This window comes from Cervus elaphus, chromosome 13 (genome assembly GCF_910594005.1).
Source record: "Cervus elaphus chromosome 13, mCerEla1.1, whole genome shotgun sequence".
NCBI lineage: Eukaryota > Metazoa > Chordata > Mammalia > Artiodactyla > Cervidae > Cervus > Cervus elaphus.
Window position 1 is genome coordinate 72,037,716 of NC_057827.1, and position 17,917 is coordinate 72,055,632.

General features: G+C 46.0%; 1 gene segment (V, D, J or C); it reads right to left on the minus strand.

Moving 5' to 3' along the window:
• Positions 1 to 90: 90 nt before the first annotated feature.
• LOC122706451 lies at positions 91 to 15,777 on the minus strand. The segment is given in 4 exon segments: positions 91 to 129; positions 602 to 717; positions 15,254 to 15,571; positions 15,654 to 15,777. Coding segments are annotated over 4 exon segments (519 nt in total).
• Positions 15,778 to 17,917: the final 2,140 nt, after the last annotated feature.

The window sequence follows — 17,917 nt, forward strand, 5'->3', positions numbered from 1 at the left end:
CTCTGCATAAAAAGCAGAAAGTAGTGAAAGGAGGGTTCAGTCTATGGACCTCGCCCTGTGAGGAGGACGCTGACTGTTCAATCAGAGAACTCAGCCCCTCCTGTGGTCCCCCTCCACCTGCCAGGAAGGCTGTTTATGGAGGAATGGAATGATGAGGGAGGGTTGTTCGGGAAAAATGATGCTGTCAAGGAACAAAGGCAGATTTTGGGAAGAGACTTTAACTTCATGGAGGTGTTTACCTTCACTCAACAAAAGCCCACCACACATTCGGGGACCACCCAGGTGTGAGACACAAACTCTTGTTTTTTTTTCTTTTCTGATTAGCTTATGTTTTCTTACTCCATATTCAAACATTAGAGACAAAATAAACAATAATCACATTAAATTCAAATGGAGTTGGGTCCAATTCTGATATGTTATCAGAATTCCCAAAGCATTTATATTTCCCTTACTTTCATGACTATTTTTTCATCTGGAAGAGTTTAAATACCCTCAAGAATCACTCTAGAGATGGTTTATTCACAGTAATTACACACAGGATTAACTTTGTGGACAAAGTAGACGTTTCTGCTGAGAAGCCCGTCTTCCCAGCACGGCTGACTTGCCCAGTGGGCTGTCCCACACTGTCCTGCGCATAACTCAGTGTCTGCAGGAGCTTGTGAACCTCAGGACCCCCACCCTGCGTGTGGACACTGCGGACCCCAAGGCTACTACAGACTGAGGACAGACAGCTCCCGGGAGCTCCTCAGTGCTCCAACATGCTGGGCAGGTGCCCTGCTCACTCTGCACAGACTGCCTGCTCCTCCAAGTGCTTATTCCTTCCTCTCTGTGTCCCTGCCGTGAGATGGGAGCTCAGGGAACATAGTCCCCACCACAGTGGTGAGAGGACACACATGCTTCGTGGAGGTAAACCTTCAGAGTGAATGGCGTGCAGTGTGAGGGCAGCATGGTCAGAGGAAAGCCCCTCCTCAGGAAGCAGGTTCCCTTGAAAACCTCACTGAGAGCAGCTTTCCCGAGCCCAGGGTCTCCGTGTCCTGGACTGAGCCTGAGGTCCTCTGAGTCAGCAGTGCTGGAGAGCAGAGCTCAGGCCCCCCGTCTCCCTGTGGCCCTGAGGCTGTGGCCTCCCACCTGCATCCCGGCTGTGAGCATGTAGACTGGGGATGACGGCCGTCACCGCGTGTCTGGACTTTAGGTGGGTTTTCCGGGGGTGGTGAGTGCTGCCATCAGTGGTGCTATCTCTCCTGGAGCCAGAAAAGACCAGTGTGGGTCCCCATCTCTGACTGACACCCTGTCCATGTGACCCTGGTCCACTCCTTCCTGAGATGTCAACACTGCCGCTTTGGGGCAGGTCAGCTCTCCCTCAGCCCAGGAATCTCAGCTGTGTATCGGCAGAAGTGGAAACTGCTGTCTATGAAAAGCCCTTTCCTCCCTCCCGTTTCATGAGGAGAGTCCTAAATGGACCATATTGCTTCTGTCTTTTCCATAATATTGGTTGTTGTTGCTGTTCAGTCGCTCAGTCATGTCTGACTCTTTGTGACCCCAGGGACTGCAGTTCCCTGTCCTTCACCATCTCCCAGGTGTTCAAACTGATGCCATCCAACCATGTCATTCTGTCATCTCCTTCTCCTCCTGCCTTCTATCTGTCCCAGCATCAGCGTCTTTTCCCATGAATTGGCTCTTCCCATCAAGTGGTCACAGTATTGGAACTTCAGCTTCAGCATCAGTCCTTCCAATGAATATTCAGACTGATCTTTAGGATGGACTGGTTTGATCTCCTTGCAGTCTCAGAGATTCTCAAGAGTCCCACAGTTCAAAAGCATCAGTTCTTCAGCTCCCAGCCTTCTTTATGGTCCAAGTCTCACATCCTTACATGACTAACGGGCAGACCAAGGCTTTGACTATATGGACTGTTGCTAACAAAGTCATGTCTCTGCTTTTTAATACACTGTCTAGGATTGTTAGAGCTTTTCTCCCAGCAGTAAGTGTCTTTTAGTCTCATGGCTTCAATCATCATCCACAGTGATTCTGGACCCCAAGGAAATAAAGACTTTCACTGATTCCTTTGTTTCCCTATATATGTCATGAAGTCATGGGTCCTCATGGCATGATCTTAGTAATTTGAATGTTGAACTTTAAGCCAGCCTTTTCACTCTCCTCTTTCACCTTTATCAAGAGGCTCTTTAGTTCCTCTTCGGCTTCTGCCATAAGAGTGGTGTCATCTGCATATCTGAGATTATTGCTATTTCTACTGGAAATCTTGATTTCAGCTTGTGATTCCTACAGCTCGGCATTTGTGTGATGTAAGTTAAATAAACACAGTGACAATAGAGAGCCTTGATTCATTCCTTTCCTATTCTTGATCCAGTCTCTTCTTCCATGATCTGTTCTAGCTATTGCTTCTTGACCTGTATACACATTTTTCAGGAGGCAGGTAATGTGGTCTGGTATTGCCATCTCTTTTATAATTTTCCATGCTTTGTTGTGATCCACACAGTCAAAGGCTTTAGCATAGTCATGAAGCGTTAGTAGATTTTTTTTTAATTGTTTACTCTTTTATGATCCAAATGTTGTTGGCAATCTGATCTCCGGTTCCATTACCTTTTCTAATCCAGCTTGTACATCTGGAAGTTCTCAATTCATGTGTTGTTGAAGCCTAGCTTGGAGGATTCTGAGCATGGCCTTGCTAGCATGTGATGTGAGTGCAGTTGTCCAGTGGTTTGACCATTCTTTGGTGTTGCCCTTCTTTGGAATTGGAATGAAAGCTGACCTTTTCCAGTCCTGTGGCCACTGCTGAGGTTTCCAAATTTGCTGGCATATGGAGTGCAGCACTTTCACAGCATCATCTTTTAAGATTTGAAATAGCTCAATTGGAATTCCATCACTCCCACTAGCTTTGTGTGTAGTGATGCTTCCTAAGGCCCACTTGACTTCACTTTCCAGGATATCTAGCTCTAGCTGAATGATCACACCATTGTGATTATCTGTGTCATGAAGATCTTTTTCCTATACCTCTTCTGTGTATTCTTGCCACCTCTTCTTACTATCTTCTGCTTCTGTTACGTCTCTACCATTTCTGTGCTTTATTGTTCCCATCTTTGCATGAAGTGTTCCCTTGGTATCTCTAATTTCCTTGAAGAGATCTCTAGTCTTTCCCATTCTGTTGTTTTTCTCTATTCCTTTGCATTGTTCACTTAAGCAGTCTTTCTTATCTCTCCTTCCTCTTCTTTGAAACTCTACTATCAGATGGGTATATCATTCCTTTTCTCCTTGGCCTTTCACTTGTCTTCTTTTCTCAGCTATTTGTAAGGCCTCCTCAGACATCTTCTATCTTTTCAATCATATGAGTGAGTAAATTAAATCAGAAAGACCCTGCCCTGCCTGTGTGTAGGTAATAAGACCTTCAACCAAAGCAGGAAGAGCAAGAATCACAGGACACATCTAGACTCTCTGGTCTGGACCTGAAAAGTGAGCTGATGCTGTGGAGCAGGGGAGGGAAGGTGTGGCATCCGACACCTGGAGCAGGTGAGACTGTTGCTACTCACCAAGGGGCATCAGGGCCTGCATTTGCAGAGATGCCCCGCATCTGACCTGGACACCATGAGCTGGTGGAGTTAGGAGACACATATAATTTCATGTTCTCACAGAAGGAAATATAACAGGTCCCAGGTTCATGGACCTCTTCTACACACAGATGTGTTGTGTCCGAACTAGGATCTGTGAGTTCAGTGTGTGAGTTCAGTCTGTCAGTTCAATGTGTGAAGATGTGTCCTCACACCATATTATTTTTAATTTGAAATGTCATTTCATTTAATTGCAAGGAAGTCTGTGGAAAATATTTATAATTAAAATTAAGTATGTCAAAATGTTGCACACTATTGCACAAGAGCTCATACAAGAAATGATAAGACATTGATAAATGTGCTCAGTCATGTCTGACTCTTTGAAACCCCTGGGCTGCATCACGCCCAGCTCCTCCGTGCACCAGTATCTCCAGTGATGCTATCTAACCACAACATCCTCTATCTTCCCCTTCTCCTTTTGCCTGAAATCTTTCCCAGCATTAGAGTCTTTTTCAATGGCTCAGCTCTTTGCATCAGGTGGCCAATGTATGGGAGCTTCAGCATCAGCATCAGTCCTTCCAAAAATATTTAGGGTTGATTTTCTTTTGAATTGACTGGTATGCTCTCCTCGCAGTCCAAGGGAAACTGAAGACTCTTCTCCAGCAGCACGTTTCATATACATCAATTTTTCAGCTCTGTACTTCAATAGAGCCCTTTAAAATGAAGATTCTCCTAGATATGGTGGACTCTCTTCATTGTAGGAACACACAGCAGACCCAAGACCTTCAAAACAAGCCATGACCTTACACAGTGGACACCTTGCACCCAAGTTTCTGGGCTAAACCTTCCTCTAAACCCATCATGAATTTAATGTTATCATTGCTTGCTTACAGGTCAGCAGTCCTCTTGTTTTCTAAGGACTTGGGTTATCCCACCTTTAGTGATCATTACCTCTTTCTTACATCCTTTCTTACAGTGGCTAAGAAGAAGGAAATGTCAGACTCTGTTTTGATGACTACTGACCCCTTAAGGCTTAATCCTGCTTTTCTCCTCTGCCCACACACTGGAGATTCAATAAGAAACTTGTTTTCTCTCTTTTGATGCAGGTGTGAGACTGAACTCATAGGAGCCTCTCCTGTGAGCAGGACCTTCATCACTTCAACACCTCTGAACCCCAGTAGAAGTAGATGTCCTGGTCAGGGCTCCACTCCGGACTCAGGCTTCATTTCTGATTGCTGAGAGGATTTTCCTCTTCTCAAATGACACCTGGATAATGGACGTGATGAAGGGTTTATTAGTAAATCCCCTTGGTGTATCTGTGTGTGTGTCTATGTGTGCACGTGCACATACTGCAAGTTTGAACCAAGGTTTGGTGTGGATCCTTACCTTTTCATAGTGCCCACTGAGCTTGATGCTGTGAGCAAGTGTGCAGACAACACCACCAGCAGCAGGGTCTGTCTCTCTGCCTGATGTCCACCATGTGCGTCGTGCTGCTACCTCCTGGCAGGCTTGCTCACTGCCCTGTGCTGAGCTGCCCTGTTGAGCCCCGTAGAGTCCCTTGCATGTATGTAGCTGACTTACCTCCATAGATTTGGAAATTACTTGGCACTTGGCGACAGAAGAAAGTGACAGTGACTCTGCTTTTCTGCAGGAGAAAATGACTTTCTCTTATTCCAACAAATCTTTATAGGTCAAAGAACTAAGAGATAAAAAAGAATATTGAGGCCAGAGATGTTCCCCAAGGGGAAGTATTGACTGTAGAGGAAATCACAGATCCTGACAGGAAACCGGCCCTTAACCTCCATCTGCACCTGCTCCTGGGGAGGAAACAAGTGTGAGTCCCGAGCATCACCCCTGCATCCCCCAGCCTGTCTCCTGCAGGCTGGCTTGGTTCTGGGCTCACACTGACCTCCCCCCACGATGTCTCTTGCACAGTAAAACACGGCTGGGTCCTCTCTGGTTACAGACATCAGCTGCAGGGAGAGCTGGTTCTTGGATGTGTCTCTGCAGATGGAGGTGTGGCTCTTGAGGGGTGGGTTGCAGTAAGTGTTGCCACCAGAAATGACGGCTCACATCCACTCTACCCCTTCCCTGGGGGCTGGTGGATCCAACTCCCCAGTGACCACTGGTATGGAGGAACCAGAGACGCACAGGAGAGGGATAGTGTGGGGGACGGCTTCACCAGTCCTGGGCCGGAACCTGCAGCTGCACCTGGGACAGGACACCTGGGGATAAGGGGAGTCAGTCGCTGTCAGTCACCTGCAGCCACAGCCGTCAGGCACAGGAGAAGCCTTAACTTTTAGACCACAGCTCTGCCTTCCCTAGACCTCAGTCCTGTGTGAGGGGAGTTCTGTGAGCTCCCACAGCCCAGGGGTAGATTGTACTCTAGGGAATGGGGGAACATTGCATGTGGGGGAAACTTGTACTTATAAGTTGAGTAAGGCAGCTTTAGGCTCCACTCATCCAACTGGGACATTTGAGTTCTCTCACCCTGGCCTTTGGATCTGGAACACTTGGCCTGTGTGGGACGTTGGGAACAGGTCATGGCATTGTACCAGTTTTCTGATCACTAGAATAAAACTACACAGGATGTGTGAAAGTGAAGCTGCTCAGTCGTGTCCGACTCTTTGTGATCCCGTGGACTGTAGCCTACCATGCTCCCCCCTCCATGGGATTTTCCAGGCAAGAGTACTGGAGTGGGTTGCCATTTCCTACTCCAACACAGGATGAGTAGGTTTCAACACAGGATGAGTAGTTTTCTATAATTTTAATTTCTTGGATCTTCCAAGTAGCTGTTTTCATCGATTAGAGTTCTGTCCAGACAATTTCTGAAATTCAGATAGAAGGAAAAAGTGTTTTCTTCATCAATTATGATGATCATATATATTTTATTTCTTAATCTCTTAATATGGTGTGTCATGTTGATTAATTTGCACATATTGAAGAATCCTGCATCCCTGGATAATTCATCTTCATCACGGTGTTGTTTTCTGTTAATGTGTTGCTGGAATCTGTTTACTAGTATATTGTTGAGAGATATTTGCATCTTTCGTGTCAGTAATTTTGGCCATAATTTTCTCTTTTGTGACATCTTTGTCTTCCTGTAGTATCAGGGTGATGATGGCCTTGTAGAAAGAGCTTGGGAGTGTTTCTCTCTGAATTAAAAAAGAAAAAACCGTTTGAGGATAGGTGTTAGCTCTTCTCTAAATGTCTGATAGATTCCTACCCTGAAGCCATCTGGTTGTGGACTTTTGGTTGTTGGAGCGTTGTTAATCACATCTTCAATTCCATTACTTGTTATTGGTCTGTTCATATTTTCTATTTCTTCCTCGTTGATTCTTTTTTTTTAATTGTTTCCATTTTTATTATTAGTTGGAGGCTAATTACTTTACAATGTTGTAGTGATTCTTGCCATACATTGACATGAATCAGCCATGGATTTACTTGTATTCCCTATCCCAATCTGTTTCACCCTTGATAATATACATGTTTCGATGCTGTTCTCTCCAAACATCCCACCCTCGTCTTCTCCCACATGGTCCAAAAGTCTGTTCTGTACATCTGTGTCTCTTTTTCTGTTTTGCATATAGTGTTATCGTTACCATCTTTCTAAATTCCATATATATGTGTTAGTATACTATATACATGCACCCCAATGTTCATCGCAGCACTGTTTATAATAGCCAGGACATGGAGGCAACCTAGATGTCCATCAGCAGACGAATGGATAAGGAAACTGTGGTACATATGCACCATGGATTATTACTCAGCCATTAAAAAGAATTCATTTGAATCAGTTCTAATGAGATGGATGAAACTGGAGCCCATTATACAGAGTGAAGTAAGCCAGAAAGATAAAGACCTCATTGATTCTTTGAAGGTTATATCTTTCTAAGAATTTGTCCATGATTCCCAGGTTATTCATTTTTAGCTGAGCACGCAGGGATGTGCGGCTAAGGAACAGGAGGGAAATCTCTCCCTGCGCTGTGTGAACTGAGCAGGGACACTTCCAGGGATGGCTTGCTAAATTCAGCACCTGTGAAAACCCCAAAAGACAACAAGGGCTCTTGAGCTTGGATGGTTCTAGTTTTAGCAGCCATGCACTCTGTGGATCTGTACACGAGGGGGCTGGGTCAGAGGAGTGTCCATGTTGCCTCCATAGCTCCCATAGCAGGTCCAGGTGCAGTCCAGGTGGCTGAGCTCCGAGGATCTGTGCTGGTGATCTGGTGAAAACCATGCATAAGAGCCACCAGGGCCAGCTGCTTGCATGTTGGTTTTGTTCACTCGCTAAGTTGTGTCTGACTCTTTTTTGACACCATGGACTGTTGCACATCAGGCTCCTCTGTCAATGGGATTTCCCAGGCAAGAATACTGCAGTAGGTTTCTGTTTCCTTCTTTTGGGCCCAGGAGTTGAACCCGGGTCTCCTTCTGGGCAGGCAGATTCTCCACCACTGAGCCACCGACAAGCCATAATTGCCAGCATACTCAGAGATACCTTGGAATTGAGAGCAGTGCCCACAGCAGCTCGATGGTCCTTTCTTAACTCACTTCAGTTCATAGCAATCAATATGCCATGGAGGCCCGTTTGGGAGTGACTTTCCCTGGGCCCTGACACTCAGTGCCTGTTTTATTACTAGTTTTTTCTACACCAGCTCAACTAGAATGTGATGTAGGAATTGGTTTACCTGCGTCTTACAGACGTGAAGCTAACCTGCAGCCTGGACTTGCGGTGATGTGCTGGAGGGCACACATCAGGGCACAGTGAGCCCTCCTGTCTGTGCCTGGGCTTCTCTCACTGGACCTGGCTGCCCCTACAGGGGATGCTGAACAGAGCTGGACGTGCCTACTCAGGCTCTGGTCTGTTCCTGGGAGGAGAACAGGCCTGATTTTCCTCCATTCTAGAGCTCCTTAAGATGTTGTGGTAAAGAAAGGATTACAGATTTGTTTTCAGCACTTGTCTGAAAGTGGATGCTAGTATCTGTCTGACTATAACCTTTCCCACCAGCTATCTATGTGTCTAGTGGTAATTGCTTTGATGGTAAATATTTTACATAAAGCAAACCGCACAGTAGAACAGGATGTAGGTATTGTCTAAGCCTGTAGGGATTTATTGGACCTGGAAGCAAGGAGCACATGTAGAGCACACACACCCACATCGCCTGTAACTTGCATTATTCCCAGTGACCCACAGAGGATCCCGTGGTGCTGCCTGGGCATTTATGCAAGAGACCAGGCAGCAATCCAAGAGCCTCCATCCTGGCAGGGACAGCTGGTCGACCAGTAGTGCAAGGCTGAGATTTCACAATGAGGAAGATAAATCTGTTCCCTTTTCTGTAGCCTGGAGGACAGTTCAAAAGCATCAATTTCTTGGCACTCAGCTTTCTTCCCAGTTCAGCTCTCACATCCATACATGACCACTGGAAAAACCATAGCCTTGACCAGACAGACCTTTGTTGGCAAAGTAATGTCTCCGCTTTTTAATATGCTCTCTAGGTTGGTCATAACTTTCCTTCCAAGGAGTAAGTGTCTTTTAATTTCATGGCTGCAGTCACCATCTGCAGTGATTTTGGAGCCCAAAAAAATACAGTCTGACACTGTTTCCACTGTCTCCCCATCTATTTCCCATGAGGTGATGGGACCAGATGCCATGATCTTAGTTTTCTGAATGTTAAGCTTTAAGCCAACTTTTTCACTCTCCTCTTTCACTTTCATCAAGAGGCTTTTTAGTTCCTCTTCACTTTCTCCCATAAGGGTGGTGTCATCTGCATACAACTTACACAGGATCAAAATCTCATCAAATGTTATTGTTTAGTCACTGAGTTGTGTCTGACTCTTTGAGACCCCATGGATGGAAGCACCCCATGTTTTGCTGTCCTTCACCATCTCCCAGAGGTTTCTCAAACTCACGTCATTGAGTCGGTGAAACCAGCCTACCATCTCATCCTCTCTCGCCCCCCTGTCCTCCTGACTTCAATGGTTCCCAGCATCAGGGTCTTTTCTAATGAGTTGGCTCTTCCCATCCGGTGGCCAAAATCCTGGAGTTTCAGCTTCAGCATCAGTACTCCCAATGAATATTAGGATTGATTTCCTTTAGGATTGACTGGTTTGATCTCCTTGCAGTCCAAAGCACTCTCAAGACTCTTATCCAACACCGAAGTTCAAAACCATTAATTCTTCAGTGCTCAGCTTTCTTTATGGTCCAACTCTCACACCCGAACATGACCTATGGAAAGACCATAGATTTGCGTAAAGGGACCTCTGTTGGCAAAGTATTGTACCTGCTCTTTAATATGCTGTCTAGGTTGGTCATAGGTTTTCCTCCAAGCTTTTCTTTTTTTAATGTCATGGCTGCAGTCACCATCTGCAGAGACTTTGGAGCTCAAGCAAATAAAGCCTGTCAATGTTCCCACTGTTTCCCCTTCTATTATCTATGAAGTGATTATGATCATAGTTCACAGATGCCATGACCTCAGTTTCTTGAATGTTGAGTTTTCAGCCAGCTTTTTCACTCTCCACTTTCACATTTATCAACAGGCTCTTTAGGTTCCTCTTCACTTTCTGTCATAAGGGTGGTGTCACCTGCATATTGGAGGTTATTAATATTTCTCCTGGCAACCTTGATTCAAGTTTGTGCTTTATCCAGCCCAGCATTTCACATGATGTCCTGTAAATGTAAGTTAAATAAGCAGAGTGTCAATACACAGTCTTGACATACTCCTTTCCCAATTTTGAATCAGTCCATTGTTCCACGTCCAGTTCTAACTATGGCTTCTTGACCTCCATACAGATTTCTCAGGAGGCGGATAAGGTGGCCTGGTATTCCTGTTTATTTGAGAATTTTCCATAGTTTGTTGTGACCCACAGGCAAAGGCTTTAGTGCAGTCAATGAAGCAGAAGTAGATGTTTTTCTCATCAATTTATCAGATAGTAACAGTAATAAGACAAGCAATGGATTTAAATCCTGGAGAGACGGAAATGCCCAGAGAGTAAAAGAGAAGAATATTAACTTAACTAGGGCAGAGGCCACTGAATAGAATAAAACCACCAGCAAATTAACCTGAAATGCATTCCCTGAGGTCGAGTGAGGAAAGGTGTAGTGGTGGTCACGGTCTCCTAAGTCCTGTCCCCACCAGTGCCAGTGTGGACCTGCTAAAGTGTAACCAGTTGGTGTTGTTCTCCATGGACACAGGTGTGTCTTCCTACCTGGGAGCCCAGGACTCCTGCCCGGGAACTTAGGTCCTCCCTGTATCTTGCTAGGAGGACTTTGGCTCTGGATTCTGACTTGGGACTGTCTCATAGCACCTCAAATGGCAGTGTGACCTTTGTCCAGTCACCCCGTCCAACTGTGCCATACACTTACCATTTATGAAATGGGAAATGGGTCCCGTGTGGAAATGTGTAAAATTTTCAGGTGTTTTCTGATGCGAAGGAAGCAATCACAACATTAGGCAGTTTAAAGTGACAGTCACCCTTTATTTTGTTCACACTCTGTGCTTTGGGAGGGTCCACCCTGTCTGACACAGGGCTCCTGTGAGGGTCTCAAGTTCATCTCCAGGGTCCCCTCTTACAATACACTCACATGTAAGGAAGGTTGACCTGACTGTAGCCTGGGGCTCAGTCAGAGTACAGTGCTGGACCTCATGTCCTCTTTGTGTGGACATTTCTTGGGCCCTGACTTCCTTTGCAAGATGACTGTGTCAGCAGAGTGAAGTTTTTGGTGCCCTGAGCTTCAGAATGAATTTTTAGATATCAACACATACACATGATTCATAAATCATTTCTAACTTTTTGTATTTATTAAAAACTCTGTCCTGACAACAACAGTGGTAACAATAACACTGACACAGGAATCAAAGCATAGACTTAGAGAATAAACTTACAAACATGAGAGTTGATAAATAGACCTGTATCATGAATAGAGAGTGTGAAGAGTACATCATGAGAAGTGCTGGGCTGGATGAAGCCCAAACTGGAATCAAGATTGCCAAAAGAAATAACAATAACCTCAGATATTCATAACTCCACCTCAAGGCAGAAAGTGAAGAAGAACTAAAGAGCCTCTTGATGAAATGAAAGAGGAGAGTGAAAGAGTTGGCTTAAAACTCAACATTCAGAAAACTAAGATCATGGCATCTGGTCCCATCACTTCACAGCAAATAGATGGGGAGATAGTGGAAACAGTGACTGACCTTACTTTTCTGGGCTCCAATCTCAGTGCAGATTGTGACTGCAGCCACGAAATTAAAAGATGCTTGCTTCTTGGAAGAAAAGTTTTGACTAACCTGGACAGCAGATTAGAAATCAGAGACATTGCTTTTCCAACAAAGATCTGTCTAGTCAAAGCTATGATTTTTCCAGTAGTCATGTATGGATGTCAGTGTTGGACTATAAAGAAAGCTGAGCACTGAAGAATTGATGCTTTTGAACTGTGGTGGTGGAGAAGACTCTAGAGAATGCCTTGGACTGCAAGGAGATCAAACCAGTCAATACTAAAGGTTGAACCCGAAGGTTCATTGGAAGGACTGACAAGAAGCTGAAACTCCAATAGTTTGGCCACCTGATGCAAGAATGGACTCATTGGAAAAGACCCTGATGCTGGAAAGATTGAAGGAAGGAGAAGAAGGGCACAACAGAGGATGAGACGGATGGAACCCTTCACCAAATTGATGGACATGATTTTGAGCAAGCTCCGGGAGTTGGTGATGGGCAGGGAGGCCTGGCGTGCTGCAATCCATGGGGTCATAGAGAGTCGGAAAGGACTGAGTGACTGAACTGAAAGTTTCAGTTCTTTATTGAGAGATCTGTTTATTTCTGGATATTCCAGAACACTGATCTGGATGAAATACAATGTTCTAAGAGATCTATTTTGTTGCAACATGTGGAAATTTTCTTCTTTTCTCTACTTCTCAAACTTTCTTCTTGGAAACAGCATCTATGTATTAACATTTTAGCCTTAAAGGAGCAAGAGGTCACTAAAGAAAAATCGCAGTGTGCCAAACTCATATGTGACATTTAGTGTATCTGATATCACAAAAGGGGCTGTGCTTATATCAGATAGGCTTCATGGTGTCCAAAGTTTCCTAAATCCCAAAAGTAAATGCCTGATGTGAGGCTCTTCATGGGCGAGTTGACTACTGTTGAGATTGGATTTTATAATTCTTTATTATCTAGATGTGATTCTCTCAACAATTACAATCCCAACTCAATTTCATAGGAGAAACCAGATGACAGAGCTTTCAAGTCTTTAAAGGAGAGTTTTAGAGGCCACCTGCCTCTGGCCATCTCCATGTTTCCTGTCGTGTGAACAATGGAGGGGTTCCCTTGGAGTTCTCACTAAAATGAAGGGACCACCACAGACACATCGGGCGGCAACAGATGCTGTGGTGTGTGGATAGTCCCCGAGCCTTACAGTCATTATGGCCACTGAGCTTCTGGTTACGACCCTTTACCACGTTCAACAGTTCTCAGTCAGCCGCCTCACCCCAAGAGGTCTTTTTATTTGCTGCTTCTTGCACGACTCCTCATCTACCCTCCACCCCCATCACCAGTGACGCCCATCGTGATTGTTTCACACTCATGGACACCTCCTGACACCTGATCCTCTGGAGCTATCTACTCGCAGCGACTCTCAGGAGACAGACCTAAGCCTCATATGTTGCCACCTGGTACCTTCACCCACTGGACCAATGCCCCAGAAGAACTCTTCAGCCTCACTGGAAAGGACCCTACCAAGCACTGCTAACCAACCCTCCAGAGGATAGCAACTAGGATTCCCATGACACACAGTAAGAACAGCTGAGTCCTGAATGGAGTTGCACCTCAAAGCTGACCTGAATTTAATGATATTTCAGAGTTTAAGGTAATATGTTATGAGAACTTCCTACAATATCTGGACCAGACCTATTGGGCATTTTTCTGCCAAACCCTGGATGATAATGTAAAATGTCACGTGCTTCCCAATGACTATGATCTTGACAACACAGGGGTTTTAGTTAAAAAATGCCTGAGAGCTCTCCCTATCAGTCCTCTTCTTACCTAAATGTGACATCAACAGACTTACAGTCTGCGCACTTTCCCTCTGAATGACACTGCACCCAGAAAAGTTCCTCCTGTCACTGAGAGACAAAAGTTTAAAAAACCCAAGTATTGCTCATTTTCTGAGAAGGATCTTGACAAAAGTGAGGGTGTTTTAACTTGTTTAGGTCGTGTCTGACTCTGTGCAACCCTATGGGCTGTAGTCCACCAGGCTCCTCTGTCCATAGGATTCTCCAGGCAAGAATCCTGGAGTGGATTACCATGGCCTTCTCCAGGGGACCTTCCCAACCCAGGGATCGAACCCTTCTCTCCCAACTCTCTGGCACTGGCAGGAGACTCTATTACCAGCAGGTTTTTTTTTTTTTTTTCTTCTTATCAGTAATGTCACCTTGGAAGCCCTTGACCAAAAGTGGAAAGTGTAAAAGAATTAGAATAAGAATGAGGAGGAGGAGAGGAAAGAGAAAATGCAGCTAAATAAAACCCAGTGGACAAGAGGAGGAGTTTTCATGCCCTTGGACAATCTCTGAATCGAACCTGAACAAAGTTACCTCTTCTTTTCTGCCAAAAAACTCAGGTAAAGAAAAACCACAGAGTTTTAGTTACAAGAGCCCTCCCACCTCACTTTTTACTTTGATACAAAAGACAGTCTCTCCACTTCTACTGGGGAATTGCACATGACTCTTTATAATTGCAGACTCCAATTTGTAATTCTCGGTTGCTCCTAAATAAATTCATTTTTGCTACTGAAATGCCTGGCAATCTGTTTTATGTCCAAAAGCTTACTTTCCACAATACTTTTCATTTTTTATTGGTTCCATAGTATACTAAGCCAGTCACCTGGATGGACTTGTGGACATTCCTGCAACATCCTTGCTTAGATGAGAGAAAGTGGCCACAACCAGCCTGTGAGAGACTAGAGGAAATGAAGATTATTTCACTCCTGCTGAGAGGGGATATGGATATAGGTGAAGGTCATCATCCACTTTGGGGTCACATTTGGGGTCCAGATGTAAATTAGCAAGTAGGTGAATTTGCAAAAACGGAATCCATGAATAATGAGGATCACTCCCTATGGGACATCGGATTACAGTCTGTAACACTACAACTTGCAGACTTCGAAGTGTTTGTGAAGGTAGACTGAAAGCAGGAGGGTGTATCTTCTCACTGAACATGTACAGAAACAGCAAAAGTAACATTTAAAGGTTTCCTGGGGCTTCTTGGGCCATTCACTAGATTTGATGACTTTGGACTCATGGAAAATGACGGTGAGCCTCAGAGTTGTAGTCAGAGTCTATGGCAAGACAAAAACAAAACAGAGAAAACACACAATTCTGACTATTGGATTACACGGGAGTGTTGGTACATATTCCACACAGACATATACATACAAACACACAACTATACTTAAACGAAAAATAAAAACTATGTATGGTTTTATGAAAGCAGTATAAGCCACAATAACGGAACAGTGAGGACACAAAAGAGGTTTCCAGGGAATCTCTGGGCGGGACGAGAAAACCAGATTCAAACAAGAGTTCCCTCCATGGGCCCCCCGGGGCACCTGCTCCTGCGCGCAGTCCTGAACGTGGTGGCCCTGAGCGCCCCCTGGTGGTCCTGGGCCCACATGCAGGGAGGTTTTTGTCTGGGCTCACGCTGACTTCCCCTCACTGTGTCCTTTGCACAGTAATACACGGCCGTGTCCTCAGGTGTCACGCTGCTCAGTGAGAGAGAGACTTGGCTCTTGGAGGTGTCCCTGGTGATGCTGAGCCGGGATTTCAGGGCTGGGTTATAGCCTGTGCTTCCACTATAACCTATTCCACCAACCCACTCCAGCGCCTTCCCTGGAGCCTGGCGGATCCAGGCTATACTATTGCTGCTTAATGAGAATCCAGAGACAGCGCAGGTGAGGGAGAGGGTCTGTGAGGGCTTCACCAGGCTGGGTCCCGACTCCTGCAGCTGCACCTGGGACAGGACCCCTGTGGACAGAGAGAAGCACGGTGACTCACGGGCTCAGATGCTGCTTCCCCACGTGCCCATGTCTGATCCAGAGACACTCACCGCTGGGAGCTGACAGCACGAAGAGGAAGGTCCACAGTGGGCTCATCTTCGAGCAGATGAGAGTCACCGCTCCTGAAATCTCTTCAAGCCTGAGGAGGAGCCTGAATTTAAGTGACCTGGTGCTTTGTTTCCAGCCTGTGACCTGAGTGGATCTTTGCATGTGGGAGGGGCCTCTGCATAAAAAGCAGAAAACAATGAAAGGAGGTCCTGTCTATGAGGCTCCAGCTGTGAGGAGGTGCTGACTGTGCCCTCAGAGAACTCAGTCCCCGCCTGAAGACCCCTTCCCCATGCCCCCGGGCCTCTGAGTCCAGGAATGAATGGATGTGGACGGGCTCCTCAGGAAAAAAGATGTGGTCAAATATCAAGCACAGATTTTGGGAAGAGAGTAATCCCATGGAGGTTCATCTCTTCATTTGTCAATTAAACAGCTCAGATTCAAGGTCTGCATACTTGTCAGAAACTCTTATTTACTGTTCTTTTCTGCATTAGCTTATATTCATGAACAGGATATTAAAACAGGAGGGAGAGATTATGTGATAATTGCATTCAATTAAAAAAAACTCAGTACAATTTAAATTGATCATAAGTCCAAAGGATTTTTTATTTCCCTTAACAGGCAAGACCATTTCTTCATCTGAAGCAGTTTGAAATCAAGAGTTTCCCTGGAGGTGGGGTGTTCATAAGTACTAACCATGCAGTTAACTTTGTGGACAAAGTAGTCATTTCTGCTGAGAAGCTCGTCTTCCCAGCATGGTTGGCTTGCCCAGTGGGCTGTCCTGCATGATCGTGTGCACAACTGAGTGTCTGCAGGAGCTTGTGAACCTCAGGATCTGCTTCTTGAGTGTGGACACTAAGGACCACAAGGCTAACAATTACTAAGGACAGACAGCGCCTGGGAGCTCCTCAGTGATCCAACATGCTGGGCAGGTGCCCTGCTCACTCTGCACAGACTCCGTCCTCCTCCAAGTGCTTATTTCTTCCTCTCTGTGTCCCTGCCGTGAGATGGGAGCTCAGGGAACATAGTCCCCACCACAGTGGTGAGAGGACATGCATGGTTTGTGGAGGTAAACCTTCACAGTGAACGGCAGGCAGAGTGTGAGGGTGGCACGGTCAGAGGAAAGCCCCTCCTCAGGAAGCAGATTTCCTTGAAAACCCCACTGAGAGCAGCTTTCCCGAGCCCAGGGTCTCCGTGTCCTGGACTGAGCCTGAGGTCCTCTGAGTCAGCAGTGCTGGAGAGCAGAGCTCAGGTCCCCCGTCTCCCTGTGGCCCTGAGGCTGTGGCCTCGCACCTGCATCCCGGCTGTGAGCATGTAGACTGGGGATGACGGCCGTCACCGCGTGTCTGGACTTTAGGTGGGTTTTCCGGGGGTGGTGAGTGCTGCCATCAGAGGTGTTATCTCTCCTGGAGCCAGAAGAGACCGGTGTGAGTCCCCATCTCTGACTGACACCCTGTCCGTGTGACCCTGGCCCTCTCCTGCCCTGAGACCTCACCCCTTCGCGTCTGGGGCAGGTCAGCTCTTCCTCGGCACAGGGATCTCACCTGAACACTGACTGAGGTAGAACCTACTGTCTATGAAAAGCCCTTTCTGGTCTGGCTTTGGCGATAGCAGTTCTGCACCAGCATGTCTTCTGTACCGGATCCTGTTTCCCGACACCTGAATGTGCTCTGGGGAGAGGTCCCTCCTCACTCTGCCTCAGAGTGTGTGGCGTCACTTGTCCCAGATGGCATGCACCGTGATGAGGACTCCTGTCCTGGATCAGGACCTGATCCAGGTGACCCTGGAATTGTGGGCCTCTGGCTTCCAGGTCACTGAGCTTCTGAGGGATGAGAATGTGTCCTCATCCCTCGGATCAACACCTTCGTCCCTCATCAAAGCCAGTGGGGTCTTGTGTGCATCAACTAGCAGGCTTTCCTCTCCTCCACTTTCTCTGATCTTGTGATTCCATTGGACCACCTGTAAAATCCAAATATGCTTCTCACCTCACGGGACTGGAAGACTGCAGACCACATCCCCAAATCCACCTCCAGTTGGTCTATTATGGGCTTTAGTTTATGGCATTAGAATGGGAATCCCCAGAGAATCCCCAACAATTCCTAAGCCTTGAGCAATCAAATGCTGGTACCCACTCTGACCTGTTGAGTTCAGGGCTTTCTGGATTATGTTGTCTAGTAGCTTTGTGTGGAGTCTTTAGGGTTTTCTATCTATACCGTTATGTATTCTGCATATAAAGACAATTTCACCTCTAAAATCTATGGTAGCACAA